At 35.2% G+C, this 21,153-nt stretch overlaps 1 protein-coding gene across 1 annotated transcript in view; it reads left to right on the plus strand.

Moving 5' to 3' along the window:
- The window catches only part of LanA (laminin subunit alpha), a 147,546-nt gene that overhangs the window by 103,998 nt on the left and 22,395 nt on the right, over positions 1 to 21,153 (plus strand). The window contains exons 41-47 of the mRNA XM_071590876.1: positions 187 to 342; positions 2,660 to 2,847; positions 3,768 to 3,976; positions 4,723 to 4,876; positions 13,484 to 13,667; positions 14,444 to 14,574; positions 18,144 to 18,428. Of these exons, the coding sequence (XP_071446977.1) occupies positions 187 to 342; positions 2,660 to 2,847; positions 3,768 to 3,976; positions 4,723 to 4,876; positions 13,484 to 13,667; positions 14,444 to 14,574; positions 18,144 to 18,428 (1,307 nt within the window). The remainder of the gene's footprint in view (positions 1 to 186; positions 343 to 2,659; positions 2,848 to 3,767; positions 3,977 to 4,722; positions 4,877 to 13,483; positions 13,668 to 14,443; positions 14,575 to 18,143; positions 18,429 to 21,153) is intronic.

The following is a 21,153-nucleotide window of genomic DNA, read 5'->3' on the forward strand; positions in this document are numbered from 1 at the left end:
ACTCATTCAGTCATCTTGGGAGAAAGCGATGGACACAAATGACTACGCCTCTTTCAGTAGTAGGCAGGAATCATAGCAATAATACCTATTTCCAGTTTATTTAAATTCAAGTTTTTCAATTGACGTCAATGTGGCTATGATATAAATGATATTCATGTGCTTTCTTTTTTATAAACTCCTTTCTAGGCTTCAGAATTGTATGAATTGTTGGCAGATACCCGTAACACATCAGAAAATGCAGTTGCAGCAGCAAATGCATACAAGAACATAGTGGTGGCTATTGATGATGCCCTGAAAGCTGCGGAAGATGCTGGGAATGCTGCAAACAATGCAACTGAGATGGTTCGTGAATCTGTCTTTTCTGTACCTGTCTGTATTGCATGTTCTCATGCAACATGGCTTTTGTTTGATTCATTACACTTCGTTAATAAGGTGCCTTCAAACTTTGGAATTCTAGTACTTACAGCCCAATGAAGTTTTATGTTTTGAAAGGGAAAAGGATTAATTTTATCTCTGGTGTTCATTGAGTGTTGGGTGCATTGGAAGGTACTTAACTCCCCAAAATAGTTCACGGAGTAATAACTTGGGTGACCCTCTCACCCCCTTACCCTTAACTACAGCCTTAGTTTGGTGGTAGAGCTATGCTGCACATCTGATGCTATACTGGTGGAAACTTATTAATGTAGGGAAATACTTGAGTGCATATCATTCTGATGCTGTACTTTCTTTAACTAACAACTATATAACTACTGAACAAATCATCTGTTATCATTATTTGTAATGTGATCTCATTTGTTGGGTGTCATTAGCGTTGGTTTTATCAGAAATATGTCCAGCAAATCCTCAGTAATGCGGATGCAGATTAAGCAAATTAACTATATAGTAGCCAATATTTTTTAACTTAAGCTGAATCGAATTGAAAATTTTAAGCCATATCCTGTGTGGTATCTGAGTGATGCAACACTAGATACTAGCTATGTGTTTCCATATTGCCAAGACCCTTCTTTTGCTCTTTCACTCAAAGACACTGAATGAATTTGATATTCTAGATGCACACACAATGAAGTTTGGTATTGAGGAAAACCTCATGGGCTTTGCATCAGAGGAGGCCTGTTGCCATCATATCTTTAAAATCACATCAAACTGATGATGCATTTTGTATAATTCATTGATAATTGAATAACACACAATAAATTAGCACAATTTTATATCTTTTATCAGAATGGGACATCAGCATATGTCCAAAGGGGAGTGGGTATAAATAGGGGTATATTAACTCTACCTCCCACTTCCCATATCTCATGAGGCTCCCTAGAATAAAGGATTTCCAGCTTATGATAGAAGGCAGGTGGTGAGCACCAGCAGCATGGTGACATTGACCTCTCTTAGGGTAACTTAATCTATTGAATGAGCAAAAAGGTTTGGGAGAGGATGAAATGCTTTCTTTCTCTCTGTGATAAAGGAGACCTGCATCAAGTTGGTTGACCAACTGTATTGCACACCAAAACCTTAGACAAAAGTATTTAATAGGTCAAGCAATTCAAAGTTAAGATTGCACTTCTTTTTATATGATATTCAGCACTCATGACGATTGAGTAAATAACTCAGTAAATTTTCACATATGGTGGCATCAAAGGTTCCTTCATAAGAACGTAAGTTGTTAAACAATCATCAATTTATTTTGATAATACTCTGTAAAATTTTACAATGTTGTTTAGTTGAGTAATTCAAAAATCCTTATAAAATCCAAGAGGTGTCACAACCAGTATTGGAAAAGGTTTGCTTTTAGTAAGCCTCATCTCTCACTAGACTGTTGTTAAAGTTACAGATATATCCCCAATATGGTTTCATTTCATAATCGTTTAAAGAAATGCATTTTTTTGCTTAAAAAATGGAAAAAATTAGTTATGGGTGATGATGAAACAGTTCTATTGAAAAGACTTAACATGGAAAGTGATCAATGCCAAATCAGGTGAAGTTAATGGCACATTTGCTCCTGTGCTTAGAATTGGGGAAATGAGTTTAAACGTGGCCATACATCCACAAAAGATGAACATTTTTTGGAATGTCCAGTGGAAATGACTTCCACCAAAATGATTGACAAATCCATGGTAGGGTTTCAAGTAATGGAATCAAAGTTTACAAAATAGGTTTTAAGTATTATTATGAAGTACCATTTTATTTTATTCATTAAAATATGAAATAATTTTCTTATTTTGTTCTCCAGTTATCATACTATACACAAAAATCTTATAAAATATTGTTCACATGCAAGTTTCAATGTTTTTTCAGTCCCATGGAATTTGATAACCATAGAAACTTCATTGCCCCCACTGGTTCATTTACTATAATAGGGCGAATGCCAATTCTATTCCATCCTGTAATAAAAGGGAATGTTAAAAAAAAACAAAGCAAAAAATAACCTAAGAGAAATATAGTTTTCAGACTATTTGGACTGTGGTAACACAAATAAAAACTGTTGAATATACCTGAATAATGCTGAATGTTACTGTCATTTATCAAATTTTGTCCTTATCTGTGGCCATAAATAGGAAAATCATAATGGAGAAAGTAATTTGTGGGCCATGTCAGGTTTTTACAACTAAGGAAATTAATGTGAAATTGTTTTGTCCATTAATTAAATGTTTCTTTTTACCAGTCTGAGGGTTTAGGGGAGCGAACTGGTGAGTCCGATCTCCGCTCGTCTAAGCTGTTGCAAGATGCCAGAGGAACCCTGGATGCAGCGCAATCTCACCTCACTCCAAATTTGGATGTGGCCAAGCAAAATATCCTGCAAGTGAAGGATCTCAACGACTATGCTGACACTGTAGACAAATCAGTGAAGAAGTGAGTTATAGAGTTCAAAAGGGAGAGGGAGACAGGACATTGGGTTGAGTTGAGGTTGCAATCCCTAAAGATATAATTGTCAACAAAAATAACACACCTCTTCTTCCTGCTTCCTTCCTGTCTCTTCCTCTTGTGCTAAACTGATTTCATTGGGTGTTGCTCATCCAATTCAAATTATGTATTTTGTTTATCGTTTCCATTTTTTAAAAGACCTTTTCCATAATCTATGAATTTTATAAAACCACGCAATTCTTCCAATTATATTTGTTGCTTCCCCTCATTACTAGTATCATTAACTTTGGAAAAATGCTAACAACGTGTCAAACTTGCCAGATTTTTGTTTACAGGGGTTCATGTATAATATATGCATGAGGAGTTGTGTTTAGGACCAAATTACAATATTCTAGGTCTGGAAAACAGGTCTATTCTTTCAATAATTTTAAGTGAATCATAAGTATTGAAAGTTTTATGCCAAAAGCTAACAATAATTCCATGTAATAAATGGTTAATCATCTAAATATTTAAGTCATATATTATCCAGTAATAACTACCCTTGTGAATCAAATAGGGGGAATTGAGTTTTTTGTATTTATCTAAGATATAATTGAAATCAGCACATATATTTGAAAAGGAATTTTACTATAATTAAATTTCTCCATCTTCTCCTGCAGCAAAAAATCAATATCCTGTTCCTTAACCTTCACAATTCCTGTTAATAACATTGTCAGATTCCACCCAAAAGATCGTACATTTCTGTAAATAAACTGCACAGAGAAATTATTTCAGGGGAAGAGGGGCATGTAAGGATTATACGATCCCTTTGTTTATTTATATTCATTAATTAATAAACATTTTTCAACCTAATGATAGGCCTTTCTGGAGTATAATGGAATCTTGTATGAATTCTCTTCGGTTAACAGTGCTCTTTCAAGCATTCCAAGTGAACCATTTGAATCGGTGGCTGTGGATGCAACTACCATGGCGGAAGAAGCAGGTGTGATGGCCCAGGAAGCCCTCTCAAAAATTGCAAACATTGCTCTCAGTGTGCCTGAAGACTTGAAGGAGGCCAAGCAGATTCCAAAATCTATAGATAATGCACGCAAAGACATCATACATGTGCAGAACCAAGGTGAGTTCCATCCATTCCTCACCTCAATTACTTTGTTCAGTTAGTAGTTTTAATTCTCATTCCTGTTTTATCCTCAGAGTAATGCCATTTGACCACCTCAGAAGCCTTTTTTTACATTTTGTTTGACTAAAATATTTTTGACTCCCACCTATGATTTTAGGTATACTATAGAGAAAATATAGGGGTTTTAATTTTTTGAAAAAATGCATGCCAAATTTTTACATTAATACCTTTAGTAATATTTTTCTGTTTCAACTGTGTCAATTTTTCTGTTCATTCAAAGCCACCATCCATCTGAAAGGTAATGGAATGCTGAATACTCAGGGAAATTAGGATAAATCAATGGAACATCTTGTTTTAGGCTCTTTGTCTTTATTCTCAGTTTTAGAAAATGATGAAAAACTCTTTTGCTGTAAACTTATCATCTATGAGAACAAGATGACAAATGAGCACACTTCAATGTGAAGAAGTTGCAAGAGAATCATTATGAGTGATATGAAAAAAATATCAGTTTCAAATCAGCTATTTTGTCCCTTGAGTTCCCATAATAGATTTTCTAATAATTTTGTGCCCTCTGTTCATTCATGGAAATTTCCATAAAATCAGGTTGTTCTCCATTGTTTCCAACTTTAAAATTAATTAATTCTGTGCTGGGTAATCTGCAAATGGATCGGGAGTTTACTGTGTGTGGAAAATCATATCATTGTCTCTTTATCCTTCTATTCCATACTTTTATCACTTTTCAGCTGACAGGGTGAGCACCCTCCTTCCTGATATCACAAAGTTAATGAGCCAAGTTGGGGAAAAGCAGAAAAATATCGAAACTGCACATGAAGATTTAATGGAGCAGATAAGAGTCTTGAGGAAGAAATTGGCACTTGCAAGGGACACTGTGAATAGGTAAGAGGATTTGATAATTAATCACCAGGCACAATATGCTACCTATGCAAGTGAATCTGTTGTTGAGGTTTATTCCCACCTTGATTCCTTTTCCTCATATTGTGGGTGATTGGAGCATAACATCTTGTGGCTAAGGAAGAAATGTACAAGTTCCTAATTTTCTGTTTTAGCTGTAAATATTTTGTCTACATAATCTTTTTCCCTATTGTTAAAAGCATTTCTATTCTTTGTCTCTACCATTGTTAAAAATTAGTAGGAATTTCTGAAAAATGGTTCTCCTTGATTTCTCTTATGAGATTTATCTACCTCGTGCATGTAATCCTGCATTGCTTGAATGCCTGCACCTAATTTTAAGGCCATTTGTCCAGTGAAACATTTTTTTGTGATAATCCTTCAGCACTAAATGTTTATTTCACAAAGTTATCACCTGGGTAATCTTCATTGAAAAATATTCACTTCATGAACAATTGAGTGTGTACTATAAGCCATCAAGTGTCAAACTGAATTCTCTCAGTTAGGATATATTCCTTCATTCTTGCCCATTAATGAATCATAATTTTCTTCATGTGTTCATTTTTAAAATATGCCTCTCTCTTTACCCCCCTTTTCTGGAACAAAGAATGCATGTTATTATGGTAGAACATGGTAGTCAGCAAATTAAAGGTAGCATATTTGAAAAACATCTTGAAAGTATTTGTGTGAACTATTAATGCTTGGACTTGTATATATTTTTTAATAGACTACTTTTGACTTGTTCAAAGCAGCTGTTCTCACGATTCCAATGTAGCATGTTGAATCAAACATGAGGTATTATATATCAAGCATTACTATAAGCCAACAATACATAAGTACTATGTACATAAAATACCAGTTGTTCTACCTAATGGGTTAGTAGGTAAATGATTTATTTTTCTTTGAAGATCTCATTCTTTCCTTATGCATCCACATAATCATTTTCTTCATTTTCCCTTAGATAGCTGAAAATCATAAATATCATTAATAATATTTAAAACACTATGCATAGTGTATACATATTTATATATTTTCACACAAAGACCAAGACATTAGTGTCTGTCTCAAAAATGAATTATCAAATGGTCATTAACAGCTTGAATAAAAAGTTCAAATGATAATTTTGTCACAAATGCCTACTGGTACAGCTATCTATCATAGGGATATAAAACAAGGCATTTTTGGTGCCTTAGGTAGGGAGCATATGAACATGATTTTGTCATAATTATTTCATCATTAGTAATTTTACTAAATTCATTATAGTTATTGGCTCCTAATGCTGAAAGAACATGGCATTTAATAGCTTTCTAGAAATGTTTACCAATTAAAAATTTGACTTTATGTAGCTTCTTTATTAGTCCTCTGAAATCTAAGCAATGACTGAAATAATCAGTTGTGACTTGATGGATATTTTGGATAAATTGGAATTTATACCAATCTATCCAAACATTTGTGAAAATTTTTAACCTATTGACGAAATAAATTCTCTACAATGACTTATTGTTTGATTAAAATCGAATGAGAAAGGCAATTACACAAAGAATGATATAAAGTATTCTCCAGGTATGGATTATGTTTCCATAGTTCTATTAAATGGAACCAGGATAGCTTTTGTTCAACAATTTTTTATTGTGGAATATATCTCTCAAAAAAATAATAGAAGTTGGTCTATTAGAAGTGTGAACTAAATAATAATCTCGTCAAATCTCGGGATGAATTTTTAATAAAAGTAATCATATGAAAACTTCAGTTAAAGGTTATTGAAATTCTGCAAAGGTAAAGTAATGATGATCTAAGTATTAGTAATCATGAAACAGTCTTCATGTTGCTGAGGCACATAAAGTCATATGCAGAAATAGGTAAGTAGTCAATTACTTACAAAGGTTGGACTTTGGAAATTTGTGGGAAGAGAAATTAATTGTGAATTAAACTGGAATGACAAAATTGATGATTGTATTTGACATGGTGGTGGGCTTTTTTAATCAGAAACGTCAGTCTTGTATTTGGGACTTAAAATTTTGATAAACCTCAAAGTATTGAAGCTAAATTGAAATATAGGAAGTGAATTATTGTCTAATGGAATTTTCCCTTGAAAATGGGATGACATTGTTCAGATTGCAAGGAAAAGCGGTTAGGATAAAAATAAGTGTTGAAGAATTTCACAGGAAATATTGTGAATAGTAATAATATAGTTAATTATTATGCATATTATATTAGTGTCAATGAATTCTCCGTGAAATATGTGGTGTACCCATCAATTTATATGCATTAAATAAATAGGTATCCTTTGTTAAAAACAATGAAACTAATTTTTATAACATAAGAAATCAAAGTAATGGGTCCTTAGTATATCATAGGCCTGTTGTATCTGCCGAGTTCATGGAACTTGTAGGAAAAGAACTTTATAATAAGTTTCTTAAGTACCAACTCGCAGTAGCTCATTTTGTTCACAAATTTTGTGAAAATTTATTAGTTTTTACTGTGTTTATTGTATGAGTGACAATTCATTTGGTCCACAAAATGAACTAAGAAAATCCTGTACCTATCAATTGTTGTAAGTTAAATCATTTTATGTAAACCATTATTTAAAAATAATGCTTTAAGGACAAATTCCATGCAAGTGTAAACATTAAAATTGAAGAATAAATATATTGTTATAAATATAATAAGTTTACCGAGCATTCCTTCCATTTAGGCATTTCATAGTGTACTCACTCTATGAAAATAAATTAATCTGTAGAGTCAATGCAAATGGAGCTGAAGCAACTTCTTATAATTTAATCTGTTCATTTTTAAAATTTTTTATTTATAAACTAATCATTCTAGAGTTGCACCTAAACAATTTTTGATCAACTTAGAATATCTGAATAAAATTTAATATTTATCTAAAATAAATGTAAGTACGTACTAAACTATTGGGAGAATAAATAAATGGAATTGAAGATGGTAAATTTTAGCTACAGTAAATATGAAAAGACAGTTCACAAAATCCTAACATTTTTAGGAGGCTCTAGCAATACTTTACTCTGAATGAATGGTAGTGTTTGCACTAAGTGGTGCTGTAAGTGAATTCTTTATAACAATATGGTACAGATCTGTGCAGTGTGATCTCATACACACAAGGCCATGTGATTACTCTTCAGTTACCATTATTATTTGGTTAAATAAGTCCATGGCAAATAATTATGTAGATGATACTTGAAAATGTTTCACATTCACATTATATTTAGTAGTCTTGTCTGCTACTCCCCTGTATGGCTCACATTATTCATCTGTGTATCAGATAAACAGCAACATCATCTCTAAAGCCACAGTTTACAGCTCTACTTAAGGATGAGTAAAAATTTTTTCTCTAGCAGGAGACTGCATGCCTTTATTATGAGCAAAATGAATTCCAAAATTCTCTTATTTAATGGCATGGCTTTGAAATATACTTGGGTATGCTGAAAACTAATGCACACATGCTTGTAGACAACAAACAAAATGACCTTCAGAAGCACTTCTGGTGGCATGTGGATGTAATATTCCCCCTCAACTTGTATGCGTAGGTTTGAGGTTGTTACATTCATCCAGTGTATTTTGAGAAGTGGACGTGTTCTAGTGCTATGTCAACGTGAGTTAAACAGCATGCTGCTATCGAATTTTTGACTGCTGAAAAAGTTATTCCTATTGACATTCAGTAAGAGTTGAATGAGGAAGGAAAAGTAGAACAATTATGTCTCATACTCCAATTTAAATTAAAGAATGAATATCTTTGAGACCATCCTCTAATCTAGGTTTAGACTTAACCACCGACTCACCATTTTAATCTTCTTTGATTCCCCATTTTATTCAATTTTACTATAATTTTCCAATTATAATTGGTGTCCATATAAAATTAATCCATGTTTTTTGAGCAAAATGTGAACTTGTTCTAATCATCAAGTATCAGGTACCTCTTTTCAACTTCCCTGCATGGCCTCAACCCTACTCTCTGGTGGGTTGCTTCAACTTGAGGGAACCTTCATCTCTTCAATCCCATGTATGTATTTTCTATGCTTATGTGAAATGCAGGAGATTGAATTCATACATTGTAGGCACGAATCAATTTTACTTGTCATCATTCGTAGCCTTTTCTTAATCATATTGTCTCTTTTCCTTTGCCCTTCCCCTACTTTAGCTGAAACAGCTCAAACGACCTTGTAAATCCTTTGATTAAACAATTGGCTTAAGACAGAGGAAAATGATACAATGCACCATCCTATTGTAGAAAAGTGGAATTGAGAGATAGTGGAATTCCCAACTCAGCACTCTTTACTGCCTCCTCTTCACTAGTTCAGGGGATGGGGTTCCCATCCCAGAAAAAATGCTGGAACTAGCTCTTTTATATAAAAACCTAGTTGGTACAGGGCTTTGAAATGAGCATGGGAATATACCATGTCATGCTCTTCACCATATTCAAAAATTATGATGCCAGGATTTGGTAGAGTATGCAAATCATTTTGTTCAAAATATGTGTTATATGTTAGTATAAAAAGGGGAATAATTGCATTTACAATGGATGTATGGATTGCATTTATTTATATTCCTATCTCCCCATGAACTAAAACCTTGGAAGGGCTTTAACTCTCTGATGATGACTATTGGGGGTGTGCTGTTATGAGAAATGATAATCGCTCCTGGTAGAGTCACTCATGCCAGTTAGGTCAAAGGGTGACAGCTAGATGAAAGACCATCTGCACAACATCTATTCCTTAGTGAGGCAGTTGCAAAGGCCTTTGACCCAGATAAGGCAGCTTTTTCAGTGATGTTACCATATTAAGAATACTATTGAGGATGGCAACGAAAAACCTCTTCAGTTATTTTGTCCATAGAGATGGGTTGCATGTTCAGTGGCATGGGAGGTAAGGCCACTATGGTCATTATCACAGGATATCATTTCACCACATAATAAGCAGCAGTAGCAGGAAAGAAGCCATAAAATGACCAAACTAGGTTGAATAGGGGCTTTGAATGTTACAATGATTTTTAGGATAAGGATATTATAAAACATCGAGCAGGATATGGACAAAGAAAATACATGTTGCTATGTTAGGAATTTGTAAGTTAGGATGGATAGCAGGGATTATTAGAGTGATGTTAACAGATTTATAATCATAACAGTTTCAGGCTTAACTTTTAGGAATTCCTTCATGACACGGATAGAGAAAGAAACGTTGCACTTTCTCATTAAGATTTATTACTTCTCACGATCATGGTTTCGATGCGGCAAATCTTCATCAGGTGACATATATGAAAAATTTTTAACTGATATAGCCTGGCTTAAAGAGGGGTGGAAGGGAGAGGGGGTAAGTTGAGCACTGGTGCAGCAACCTATTAGTGGGCTAGGGGAGGGTGGGGGGATGTTTTTCCTCAATGGTTTGACCCCCATTAAGGGATAGTAGATGGTCAGTACTGCCTTGGTGAGGGTGGGGTTGTAAGGGAAAGATTTTGGAGTCTTTTAGAAAATTTAGGAGGGAGGAAGGTAGAGGTATATTGTTTCGTTGACCACCTCAAATCTATCCGACTGAAAGGATTGCCAAATTTCCAACTCCTCCAAAGCATTCAACCTGCATCCTTTGTTTTCTGTGTAAAGAATGTCTCATATGAAGGAAGTTACTTGTATGATTCTTTTCCAAGAGGTGTTTGGTGTTTGGCAAATTGAGATCTGTTGTCTTTCTTTATGAAGCTTGATCGGTGTTTTTTAATCCTAATATTAGATTTCCTCCCTGTCTGTCCTATGTAAATGGTGTTGCAATCTATGCAATTGAGTTTATAAATCCCACTATGTTGCACTATGTCAATTTTGTCTTTGGGTGACCCCATTATGTTTTTTAAAGTGTGTGTGTTGTAAAATGCTGTCTTCATTTTATTCTTGGAGATTACTTGTTGTATCTTGATTGAAATGTGGCCAAGAAATGGAATTCTTCACCATCAGTGCTTATCAGGTTTACATGTATGGTATAAAGCTTTCTGGGCTGTTTAGGTTTGTATTCTGTCGTACATATTGTAAAGCAGCTGAAAATTTCTGAGAGAGGATAAAAGTTAGTGTATGGTAGAAGAAAGGTGGAAGCATCTCAAAAAAGTGATTTCAAATGGAGCAAACAAAACAGAAGGCACTGCTGATAAGAGGAGGTTGATGAAGCTATGGATCACAGACGATCTGCTTAGGAAGATAAATGAGAGACAGAAATGAAAGAATGTACTTACAGATTCTGGTCAAAGAAAATACAAGGAGCTAAACAATTTGCTATATGAGAAACTAATGGGGTGAAATGAATGTAGTGAATAAGGAAATGCAATGCTATGAATAATTTACTGAGGAAGGGGAAAATGGGGATGCTGAATACAAAGGTCAAACTACCATTCGAAAGTGAGGAAGAAATATCCATCTACACTGCCAGATATGTGGTGGTAAATACATTAATCAACCCAGAAAAGATTCAAGAGTGCATGATAGAAAGAATACAGATGGGCTCTATGCTAAAGCTATTATGCCAGTAAATTTTAGGCATATAATGAGAGCAGAGAGGTTGATGAGGATAGCTTAGGTCCAGGCATAATTAATTACCTGATAGAAAAGGTACTAAGGAAATGGATTTGAACAATGCTGTGGGGGTAGATAGCATCGTTGTGGAACTACTCAAGGGTTTAGGAAAACAGGAAAGAAGGAAGAGTTGTCATAAGCTAAGTCATAGCATTTATGAGTGAGGAATTTGGCTGGAAGACAAAGCAGTCAGTATTAATTCCTTCTCTAGGGAGACTAGAATTAGTGTGTTGATGACTGTAGGGTAATTATTTTTGGTTTCACATGTAGGTAAGGTAGTACTTAGGATCATTTATGAAATATGGTCATGGGGAAAAATAATTTTAAAGGGGATGATGTCTGGGTTCAGAAAAGGGATGGAATATCAATAATGAGGTCGCTCCTAGTGATAAATATAGAATACAAATGACATGTATTTGTTTGCTTCATGCATTTTGATCATTCATGAGGTCTAAACTGATGACCATAATCCTAGAAATTGAAAGCTCTAGCTACCCATAAAGTTGACATACCACCCAAGGAGAGTGGTTACTAGCTGAGTAGCAGAGCTGTTCTCTGCTGGAAGAGGTAAGATGAGAATTCAAAACATAAAATTGGCAATAAAACATTTTTGGCAACAAAATTACACTGAGGAAAATAAAGTTACCAATAGTCTTGGAAAAGGATACTTCTGGTGTTGAAGATCTGAGTAGGCACCAAAGGAAGGATCCTATTGATAAAGATGAATACATTTCCTCTGTTGGAGAGCCACCCTTTGCTGTTGCAGGGGATGGATGATGGTCTCATCAAAAGTATGACCAAAAATATGTGGGCATTCAGTTGCAATGGGTACAATTTGGCTTGTTGAAAATAAATGATTAGTGAAAATTGCTCGCAGCAGTGATTTGGGCTACCAAGTGACAGAAAGGCTCACATGGCTGTTCTGACATTCAGAAACAGTTAGAACTTCATGCCTTAACATGCCTTTTCTCACAGAAGATTTGTATGTGTTTTCCAAAGGTTGCAAATATGCCCCTAATAGAAGGCCAGGAAAGGGAATAGTATAAAACGCCCATGCAGCAGCAATCACATTTTAAAAATATAAAAAACCTTGAAATCGATTTGGGCAACATATTAATGGGAAAAAAGAAGAGCAATAGTAGCTATTTTTCACAACTATCCCAAAATAGAAATAACTACAATGGTACATACATTGAAAATCTAAGAAATGAACTTTTAAATATTTTTCCTGGCAGCATATAGTGTAAAAATTGTTATCAATGTAATAATCCAGGAAATAATAAAGCAATCTATCAAAAAGAGAAGGTACTTCTATAAACAGTAAAATATTTGCTATATCCTAAAAAGAAAAATATGTTGATATCAATGGGTCCTGTAATCTGGCTAAGAATTTATCTTTGGGTGTAAACCAGATTGGCCGTGAAAAGAGGTGTTTATTTCACATCAGGTACATACCACGAGGCTTGATTTATAGAGCAGATCAATTTGGTACTATCCTGATGGAAAAATTATCTTTAAAAACAGGCCACTTGAAAGCTGATATGTTGGGAAAGATAGAGAAATCCAGTCAGCCAAAAGTCTCAAGTGACCAAGAAAAATGTGTATGACACAAAATCAGTATTATGATATTGATAAAAGCTGTACATGCACATAAGAAGAAACTTCAGCGCTACTGAGTAAACTGAAAGTTTGTTTAGACTCAAGAGAAATAATATTGAGAGAGCTGCGGTGTATTACAGTGACTGACCTCCCTGTTTGACTATAGCATTTTTGTTAATTTTAATGTAATTATCTGTTCAATATATATTTTGGTATTTCTGATTGTGAAAATAATTAATGTGTGCAAATATTCCTCTTTATTTGTCCACCATCATTTTGCAGAAAACATTTTCAACAAAGATGAAACAAGAATCTCTTTTAAAAGAATTTTTGGAATGTTTGCCATGAAATATCCGAATGCATTACCATTTCTCTCTGAAATTCAAGAGGTATTTCTTTGTATTAATTCATTTTTTTGTGTTTTCCCTCAGAATAAAAGTTGGAATCAAGATGTATGGCAACACAACACTTGAACTTAAGAACCCTGATGGACTGGCCCAACTGGGCACATCTGCTCGTGTTTCAATATACTTTAAAACAGACAAACAAAATGGTTTCCTACTATACCTTGGGAATGAAATTGACACCAAGAAGAGGTTAAGGAGAGTCGTATCGGTAATGTGTTTTATAATGATTTCCACCATTTTTATGTATCTTTAATGATATTTAGCCGACTTAAATTTGAAATTATTTGAACAGTTATGATGAAGATAGCGCTATTACTAGAAGTTCTCTCGGGTTTCCCACCGGGTCAGGTTGCAATACACCAGCGTTGTGATGGCTGACTCTGCCATCATCTTCAGGATGAAGATGATGAAGACTTCACCCTGAAGACGATGGCAGAGTCAGCCATTGAAATGTTAGTGTACTGCAACCTGACCCGGTGGGAAACCCGAGAGAACTTCTTGAATACCATATGCCGGGAAAACCTGAGATCCTTATAACCATAATAGCTCTCACTAATGTTGAATTTCTTAAATTAAATTAATTATTATGCAACTAAATTTTAGAAGCATCAAGATTAATCAAGTCTTGGTGAAATCCTGATGCTATGGTGTATAATTAGAATCTTATTATAACAATTAGGGTTGTACAAAGTAGGCTTTCAGCATGTTCCACTATGAGTTACCAAATTTTTTACTGCCTTTGCTTTACTTCATCACCTTATACATTGGTATTTTTGTTATATATTATGTTGGTCTTATATAATCTTAAGTATTTATGTAATCCATTGGGCAACTGCAATGTATTTGATTTGTCAGAGTTGTAGGAAAACCACGTTCTAACCTAATATAACATTTTCTTCCATTTCAAATGCTGTCAATAATGTAAATAGATAATATGAGATTTTGTATGTACATTGAGCTGAAATATAACATTTATATTTCCAGGATGACTTCATGGCTTTGGAAATTGAAAATGGGTATCCAATACTGAAAATAGACTTGGGATCTTCACCGCAAAGTATAGCAAGTGACAAATATGTAGCTGATGATGTTTGGTACCAAGCCATCATAGAAAGGTAATTTGAAAACCTAATCTATATGACCTTGAATGGGACCAGTATCAGACTGAGAGACTGTTCAAATGGGGATAGTGCCGAGAACTTGGCTTGTGACCGCTTGCCTAGTCTGCCCCCATATGGTTTGGCCACAGACTATTAGCCCCTAGTCAATTTCTTTCCTCAAAATCAAGACCGCATGAGATGTTTTATTTATTTATAAAAAAAATGGGTTTCATTTGATCTATACTTTTAAAACCCTGAAGTAATATTTATGAAAATAAAGACAAAATTAAAGGAAAATCAATTGCATCAATTTGTGATTGAGCTTGACAAACTCACCACAATAGCCAGGTTTGCAATCCACTGGGCTTCAGAGGAACCTGGGAAATTTATTAACTATTAAGGGTTATAAGGAACTGGCACTTCATAACAGGGACTTTTTAAGGAATAATTAGTAAGTATATGATCATGTCTCTCATCCATCTATTTTCAAAAAGTTTATAACAATCATTCATGACGAAAGGGTTATTATTTGGCCAAACAGAGTTTTCCTTCTATGCTGAAGATATGAGTTGAAGTAAGCTACAACTTGAACAACCACTGGATTTGTCAATAAGGGACAAAGGCAAATAGGAGACAAATCATGATTTAGTCACCCTGCTCAGTGTTGCAGCAGTGATGTATCATGCCAACGTAATCCTGAGAAAGTTAATGTTTCTAATTTTTTCAGTAAAAATTTACTTTTAAAAAGGTTAATTTCATGTAAAAGTTCATGTTTGGACTCCAGGATATGGTGTCTTTCAGTTGAATTGATTCACTTTAGAAGTTTTTGGCCTGCATCATGTACATTTTATAGGGCTGACCTAGGAGTTCATTCTGCCAAGGTTCATAAGATAGAGATCTCACTCCAAGTATTAATAAGTATAAGCACATACTACCTTGATCAAAAAGTTCCCGGAATAACCACCGTGTGGCGCTCCCATCGTTCCGATTTGAGTTCTGTTTTTTTTTGTTAAATTGGTACATCTATTGTTGATATTCCCTTTAAATCTTAGTGTCATAACTTGACATTTGCAAAAGTTACGTAGCCAAGAGTACATCTATCTCTGTGTGTGTTGGCGATTTTTTACAATTTCAGAAATGGATTTAAATTTGCAACAACGAACTTGTATTAAATTTTGCGTAAAAAACGGATTTAGTGGCGCACGGACGTTGGAAATGTTGGAAAAGTGTTTCGGCAACGATTCTCTAAAAAAAACGGTCGTTTACCAGTGGCACGAGCGGTTCAGAAGTGGTCGTGAGTCAATCGAAGATGATGAACGCAGTGGCAGACCATCGACATCGAAAGTCGGTGAAAAAATTGATAAAGTAAAAGAAATGTTGGTCAATAACCGCAAATTAACCATCAGAGAAATAGCGGAGGACTTGAACATTGCCTATGGATCCGCCCAAGACATTGTGGTTAATGATTTGGGTTTCCGTCGTGTAGCAGCAAAAGACCTCAATTTCATGCAAAAAAGAGACCGTGTTGACGTCGCAAAAGACATGATTTGCGAGGCTGAATCCGATCCCACATTCATCAAAAGGATCATTACTGGAGACGAGACGTGGGTTTATGAGTACGACACGCAATCCAGACATCAGGCAAGTGAATGGCGTTCACCAAATGAGCCGAGACCAAAAAAACCACGTCGTTTTCAGTCAAAAAAGAAGGCAATGCTGACGGTTTTCATGGATTACAACGGTGTAGTGCATCATGAATTTTTGCCAGAAGGCCAGACAGTAAACAAAGAGTATTATTTGGGCGTTATGAGACGTTTGCGTGAAGCAATTCGCCGAAAGAGACCAGAAATGTGGGCAGAAAACTCGTGGATTGATAACGCACCGTCGCACAGTGCTATCATTATTCGTAATTTTTTGACGAAAAATGCAACAAATACCATCCAACAGCCACCGAATTCACCTGATTTGGCTCCCTGTGACTTCTTTCTGTTCAATCGAGTTAAAAAACCATTACGGGGAACGCGTTTTAGCAGCCGAGAGGAAGTAATGGAAAAATCGCAGGAAGCACTGATGGACATACCGAAAACCGAATATAAAAAATGTTTCGAGGATTGGATCAAGCGCTGGCATAAGTGTGTTGCAGTCGATGGGGATTACTTTGAAGGGGACAATATAGATTTAGATGAATATACTTGTATTTTTAATTTTCTGAATAAATTCCGGGAAATTTTTGATCAAGGTAGTATGTATGCATAAACTGAGGAAACTGTTTCAATCCATCCTGTCAACAGTTGTAAGGTGGAAGCATTTTGAAGTGTCTGAATACCTCCTGTCCCATATTGAATAGGTGCTCAAGCACCAGACTCAATAAGTACATACTCACTACGGTGAATACTTATTGAGTGTAATGGGATAGCCCTCTCAGTTTGGCATCATTTTCACATAGGTCACAAAGTCAGAATTGAATGAATATGTCTAATTTTTTGAACTAGATTTTATGATTGGTAAAAACCTATTTTATTGCCTCTGGAATTAATTACCGACTACTAGCTTTGTATTCATTAAAGGCCATAATAATAATAATGTGGGGATCGAGATATAATGTGATAATAAGGTGGCTATCATACCGGCTACCCACCCAGAGGGCCCGGGCGTAAGTCCCGGCGGTGTTGAATATTTTCAGAGGTATCTTAATCCCTAATTGAGGTGCTTTGTGGAGGGTACTTTGAGTGAGTATGCCGTCCGTCAGATGGGACGTTAAGCTGTGAACCCCTTGGCGCCTTTTGTTAAGAGTAGGCTAATGCCGGGTTTCTTCCCACCCTTCATCCTTTCCTGTCCATCCCTAATTGTGCAAATTACCTCAGCTGTTGGTCGCCTCCCCTAAAATGCTGCTACAATAAATAATGTTATTGTTTTCAGAAGCATTAAAAACACTGTATGCCTTGTAAAGTTTGAGAGAGGAAAGTTTTGGAAGCATATAAATGCTAGATTTACAGTATGCAACTGGTTTAATATAGTAATTTAACCTCCGATATAATTAGTGGAACCCATTTGAGAAGTGTTTCAAGGGGCAAGAGAGTTATGAACTACTAAGCATGAAGAATTACTGAGTAGAAAAATGTGTTAAAAGCAATGGTGTAGTAACTGATACATCAAATAAGAGGAAATAAAAAACAAATTCATTTCTTTTGTGCACAAAATGTTTTATTAAGTCAATGCTAGGGCATAAAAAATGAATTTAAATTGAATATTCAATGTACTTTTTCTAATTTTTATGGAAAACAAATCAGCTTCTCTTATTCTTAGGAACAACATTTGGAACATTGGTACTAAGTGCTTGAAATGTGTATGTAACATTTAGAGCATAATTATAAGAAGGCATTACATTATATACTCCTTTTTTCCTTTATGACACATGTCAATCCTCCTCACAGAGTGTTTATCAGTTTGTACTGGTAATGGCATGCCATTGTCACCCACATTAATAAAATTCTCAAAGCTCCCATTTAATTAACACATGAAGTTTTTCAAGCGTTGTGTTTTTATATACAGTTTCTCACCATCTTAATGAATGCATTTTTCAGAGTAGGCAAGAGTGTGAAATTAATCATCCGTGAGGAATCCAAGGAAGGCCAGGAGATACTTCATGAGAATGCTGTTGTTTTGCCTGGAACATCTTCAATTCTCAATTTGGACCAGAATCTGTCTAAGTTATTTATTGGCAGTTACCCAACTATGTTCAAAATGCAGCCTGATGTCAAATATTCTGCATTTGAAGGGGAGCTGGAAGAGTTGGTGGTTGGAGATTCTCCAGTCTCCTTTTGGAATTTTAATGATGCAGATAATATAGTGGATGGTGCCATAGAAAGGTATTTGCTTAGTATTCAAGTCTCAAACATCACATGTATTCAAATCAGTTTGTTCAGGAACAATATTTTATGGTTCTTTGGACTAAAAGGAAATGAAATGAAGTCATGTTTTAGAGTCATTTAGTTGCAATTTCCTCAGAGGGATTGCTATTTAATAATGCTTTAGAAATTATTGCACTGGTTTTAGGGATTCTACATGATAACAAAATGACATTACACATTGCACTATCTCTATAAGAATCGATAGCAAATGAAAAATAGCAAACATTTCATTTATTTTTTTAGATAAAGTGCTAAATGATTACTATGGTATGAGGAAAGGCCTGTTAATTAGATAAATATAATTATGGTTGAAGCTGCTTAACATGGGAACAGCATGAAATACAGTCATGGTCCATTTCAAGTTCTATAATGCTCTCTAATTTATATATTAATCTACATGTATATCTATTCATTTTACACAAAAATGGTTGACACAAAACAGCAGTTCTCCTGAAAACAACTTTTGGTCATCAGATTGGAAATCACTACAAACTTCTTCTGATTACATGAAATGGAATTTTAGGCTGTACATCCCAGTACTCTATTATGGATTCTGTCAGGACCTGCCTAAAAAAACTCTTATGGATATTTTCCATTGGGGATACCAGTGAAGATTCTCTCCCAACTTCACTTCCCCCATGTGGGCATGGTCGTTAGCAGGGCAGGGGCTGCCCCAACTCAATTTATCCCCGACCATGTGTGCCTGCACTCCCCTTTCCATCTTCTCCCCCCCCCCTGGAGAGAAGGCTACACTAACACCTTTCTTTGCTGCCATGAATAATTTCCAGGAGCTCACATCCTTTAACAAAGCAGAAGGGTTTGAATTTGAAGCACTTTGTCACTGGCTCCATGGTTTTCTGAAACTCCTCCTAGGCCCTATGTCTTGAAATCCTACACTCAGCTGATTCCAATCTTCAGTCTGAAAATTTGTGCTACGTGAATACTCCATTAATCTGCGAGCAAGGTCTTCTCTTTTGCGATCATTTTTAGTGGTGAAGTAATAACTTTGAGGAAAAGTAATAGTTCCTCTAACAATGGTTAATAAATTGTTTAAGAAAATGCAATTTCACTCAAAGTGATGATGCAGCTCCTACAATCAATTGAATACAGTAATAGATCCAAAACTGACATTTGCCTGGAATTTGGGATGTTAAATTCAATTTTGTTCACGATTATCGAAACGTTATTGTGAAGTTCAAGATAGGCAAGTTTGTGGTGGAAAGGAAACGTCTTCATGCTAAAAAACCTGATGGTTTGTACTCGGCCCTGTTCATTTAGTTTGAACAAGCAAAAGGCCAGAATGATACAGTTTCTGGTCCTGTGTCATTGGCAAAGGTGGACACTGTGGCATTAAAATTAGGAAACGAAACATGCCTCTGAAAAGATGCCCATTTTTGCTATTGATAAATTTCTCAATCCTCGATGCATCAAAAATATACAGAAATTGCAGGACTAGAGGAACATGGTAAATAAAAAGGATTGGATGATGGGAAGCATTTTTATGGACTGACTTGGGTATTCAACAACTGCTTTTTCACATCAGAAGCACAAAATTGCTTCATTTGTTAATAACAGCTGTGAAAATCCCAATGCAGAAAGGCTGAATTCAATTAAAACCATCTTTTTGCTGCTAAAGCCAAAAATAATCTTACAGTCATTTCATCAGGGTATCATTAAAAATCTTAAGGCCACTGCCCAAAGTTAATACTCCAGTAATATCTGTCCAATATTGAAACAAATAAGGCAAGTGGGCCAATGGCTCTTTTGTAATCATTGCATTTGTTGTATGCCACTTGGGGATTAATATCCACTGGCAATAACAAATTGTTTTCACCACACAAGATTTTCATGTCCACTGACAGCGAATGGCTATCAATAATGTGAGCTTATTGGGGAGGTACTGGGGATTTGTGTCATTTATTCAGTCATGTGTCTGATGTGATGAAACTGACCACAGAAATCACATTGAGAGATTATTTTCAAGAAGATGGATATGTTGCCACTACAACCATACTAACCAGTAGAGACATAGTAGATGTTGCCACCACACATGAATGTTAGAGTGGCGATAGTAGCGATGACTGGGATGCTATAACAATGACTTCCCCTGTTGTTGTTGTTGATATTCAAGGGATATTAAAATGTGTCAACAGATTTTCGGAAATTCATATAGACAAATGAGAACAAATTGTATGAAATGATTTGGAGCACTTCTTGAAGCAAAAATATAACCACCAGTACCCAGAATGATCCTATTATTAATTTTAATACATTAAAGTTTAACGTATATGTTGCCATAGTTAACTTCATCTTGAAACTTAAATGAGTTACTTAGCTTATGAAAGTATAGTGCCTTCATATCACAGATGTATTCTGGTTGCCAAGGAAAGATGGGACATGCACTCTTACTTAGTACGTGGGGCCCTCAATAAGTCATTAGAAAATACAAGAGATGACACTCGTCATTGCGGAAAATGTTTGCTTTAAGTGTCATCTCTCGCTAGACTTCTGCCAAAGTGCCAGCAATATCCATCATGTGGTTTCATGTTTACGGTCAACTGAAGCAAAAAACTTTCATTTATTTAGAAAAATGGAAAAAAATTAATTTCTTGCAGTAACACTTTAATTTTAAGGACTCATCACCAAAAAAGACGAAGTTCTTGGCACATCTGCTCCAGTGTTT

This window comes from Hetaerina americana, unplaced genomic scaffold, assembly GCF_022747635.1.
Source record: "Hetaerina americana unplaced genomic scaffold, ioHetAmer1.1.p SCAF_4, whole genome shotgun sequence".
Lineage (NCBI taxonomy): Eukaryota > Metazoa > Arthropoda > Insecta > Odonata > Calopterygidae > Hetaerina > Hetaerina americana.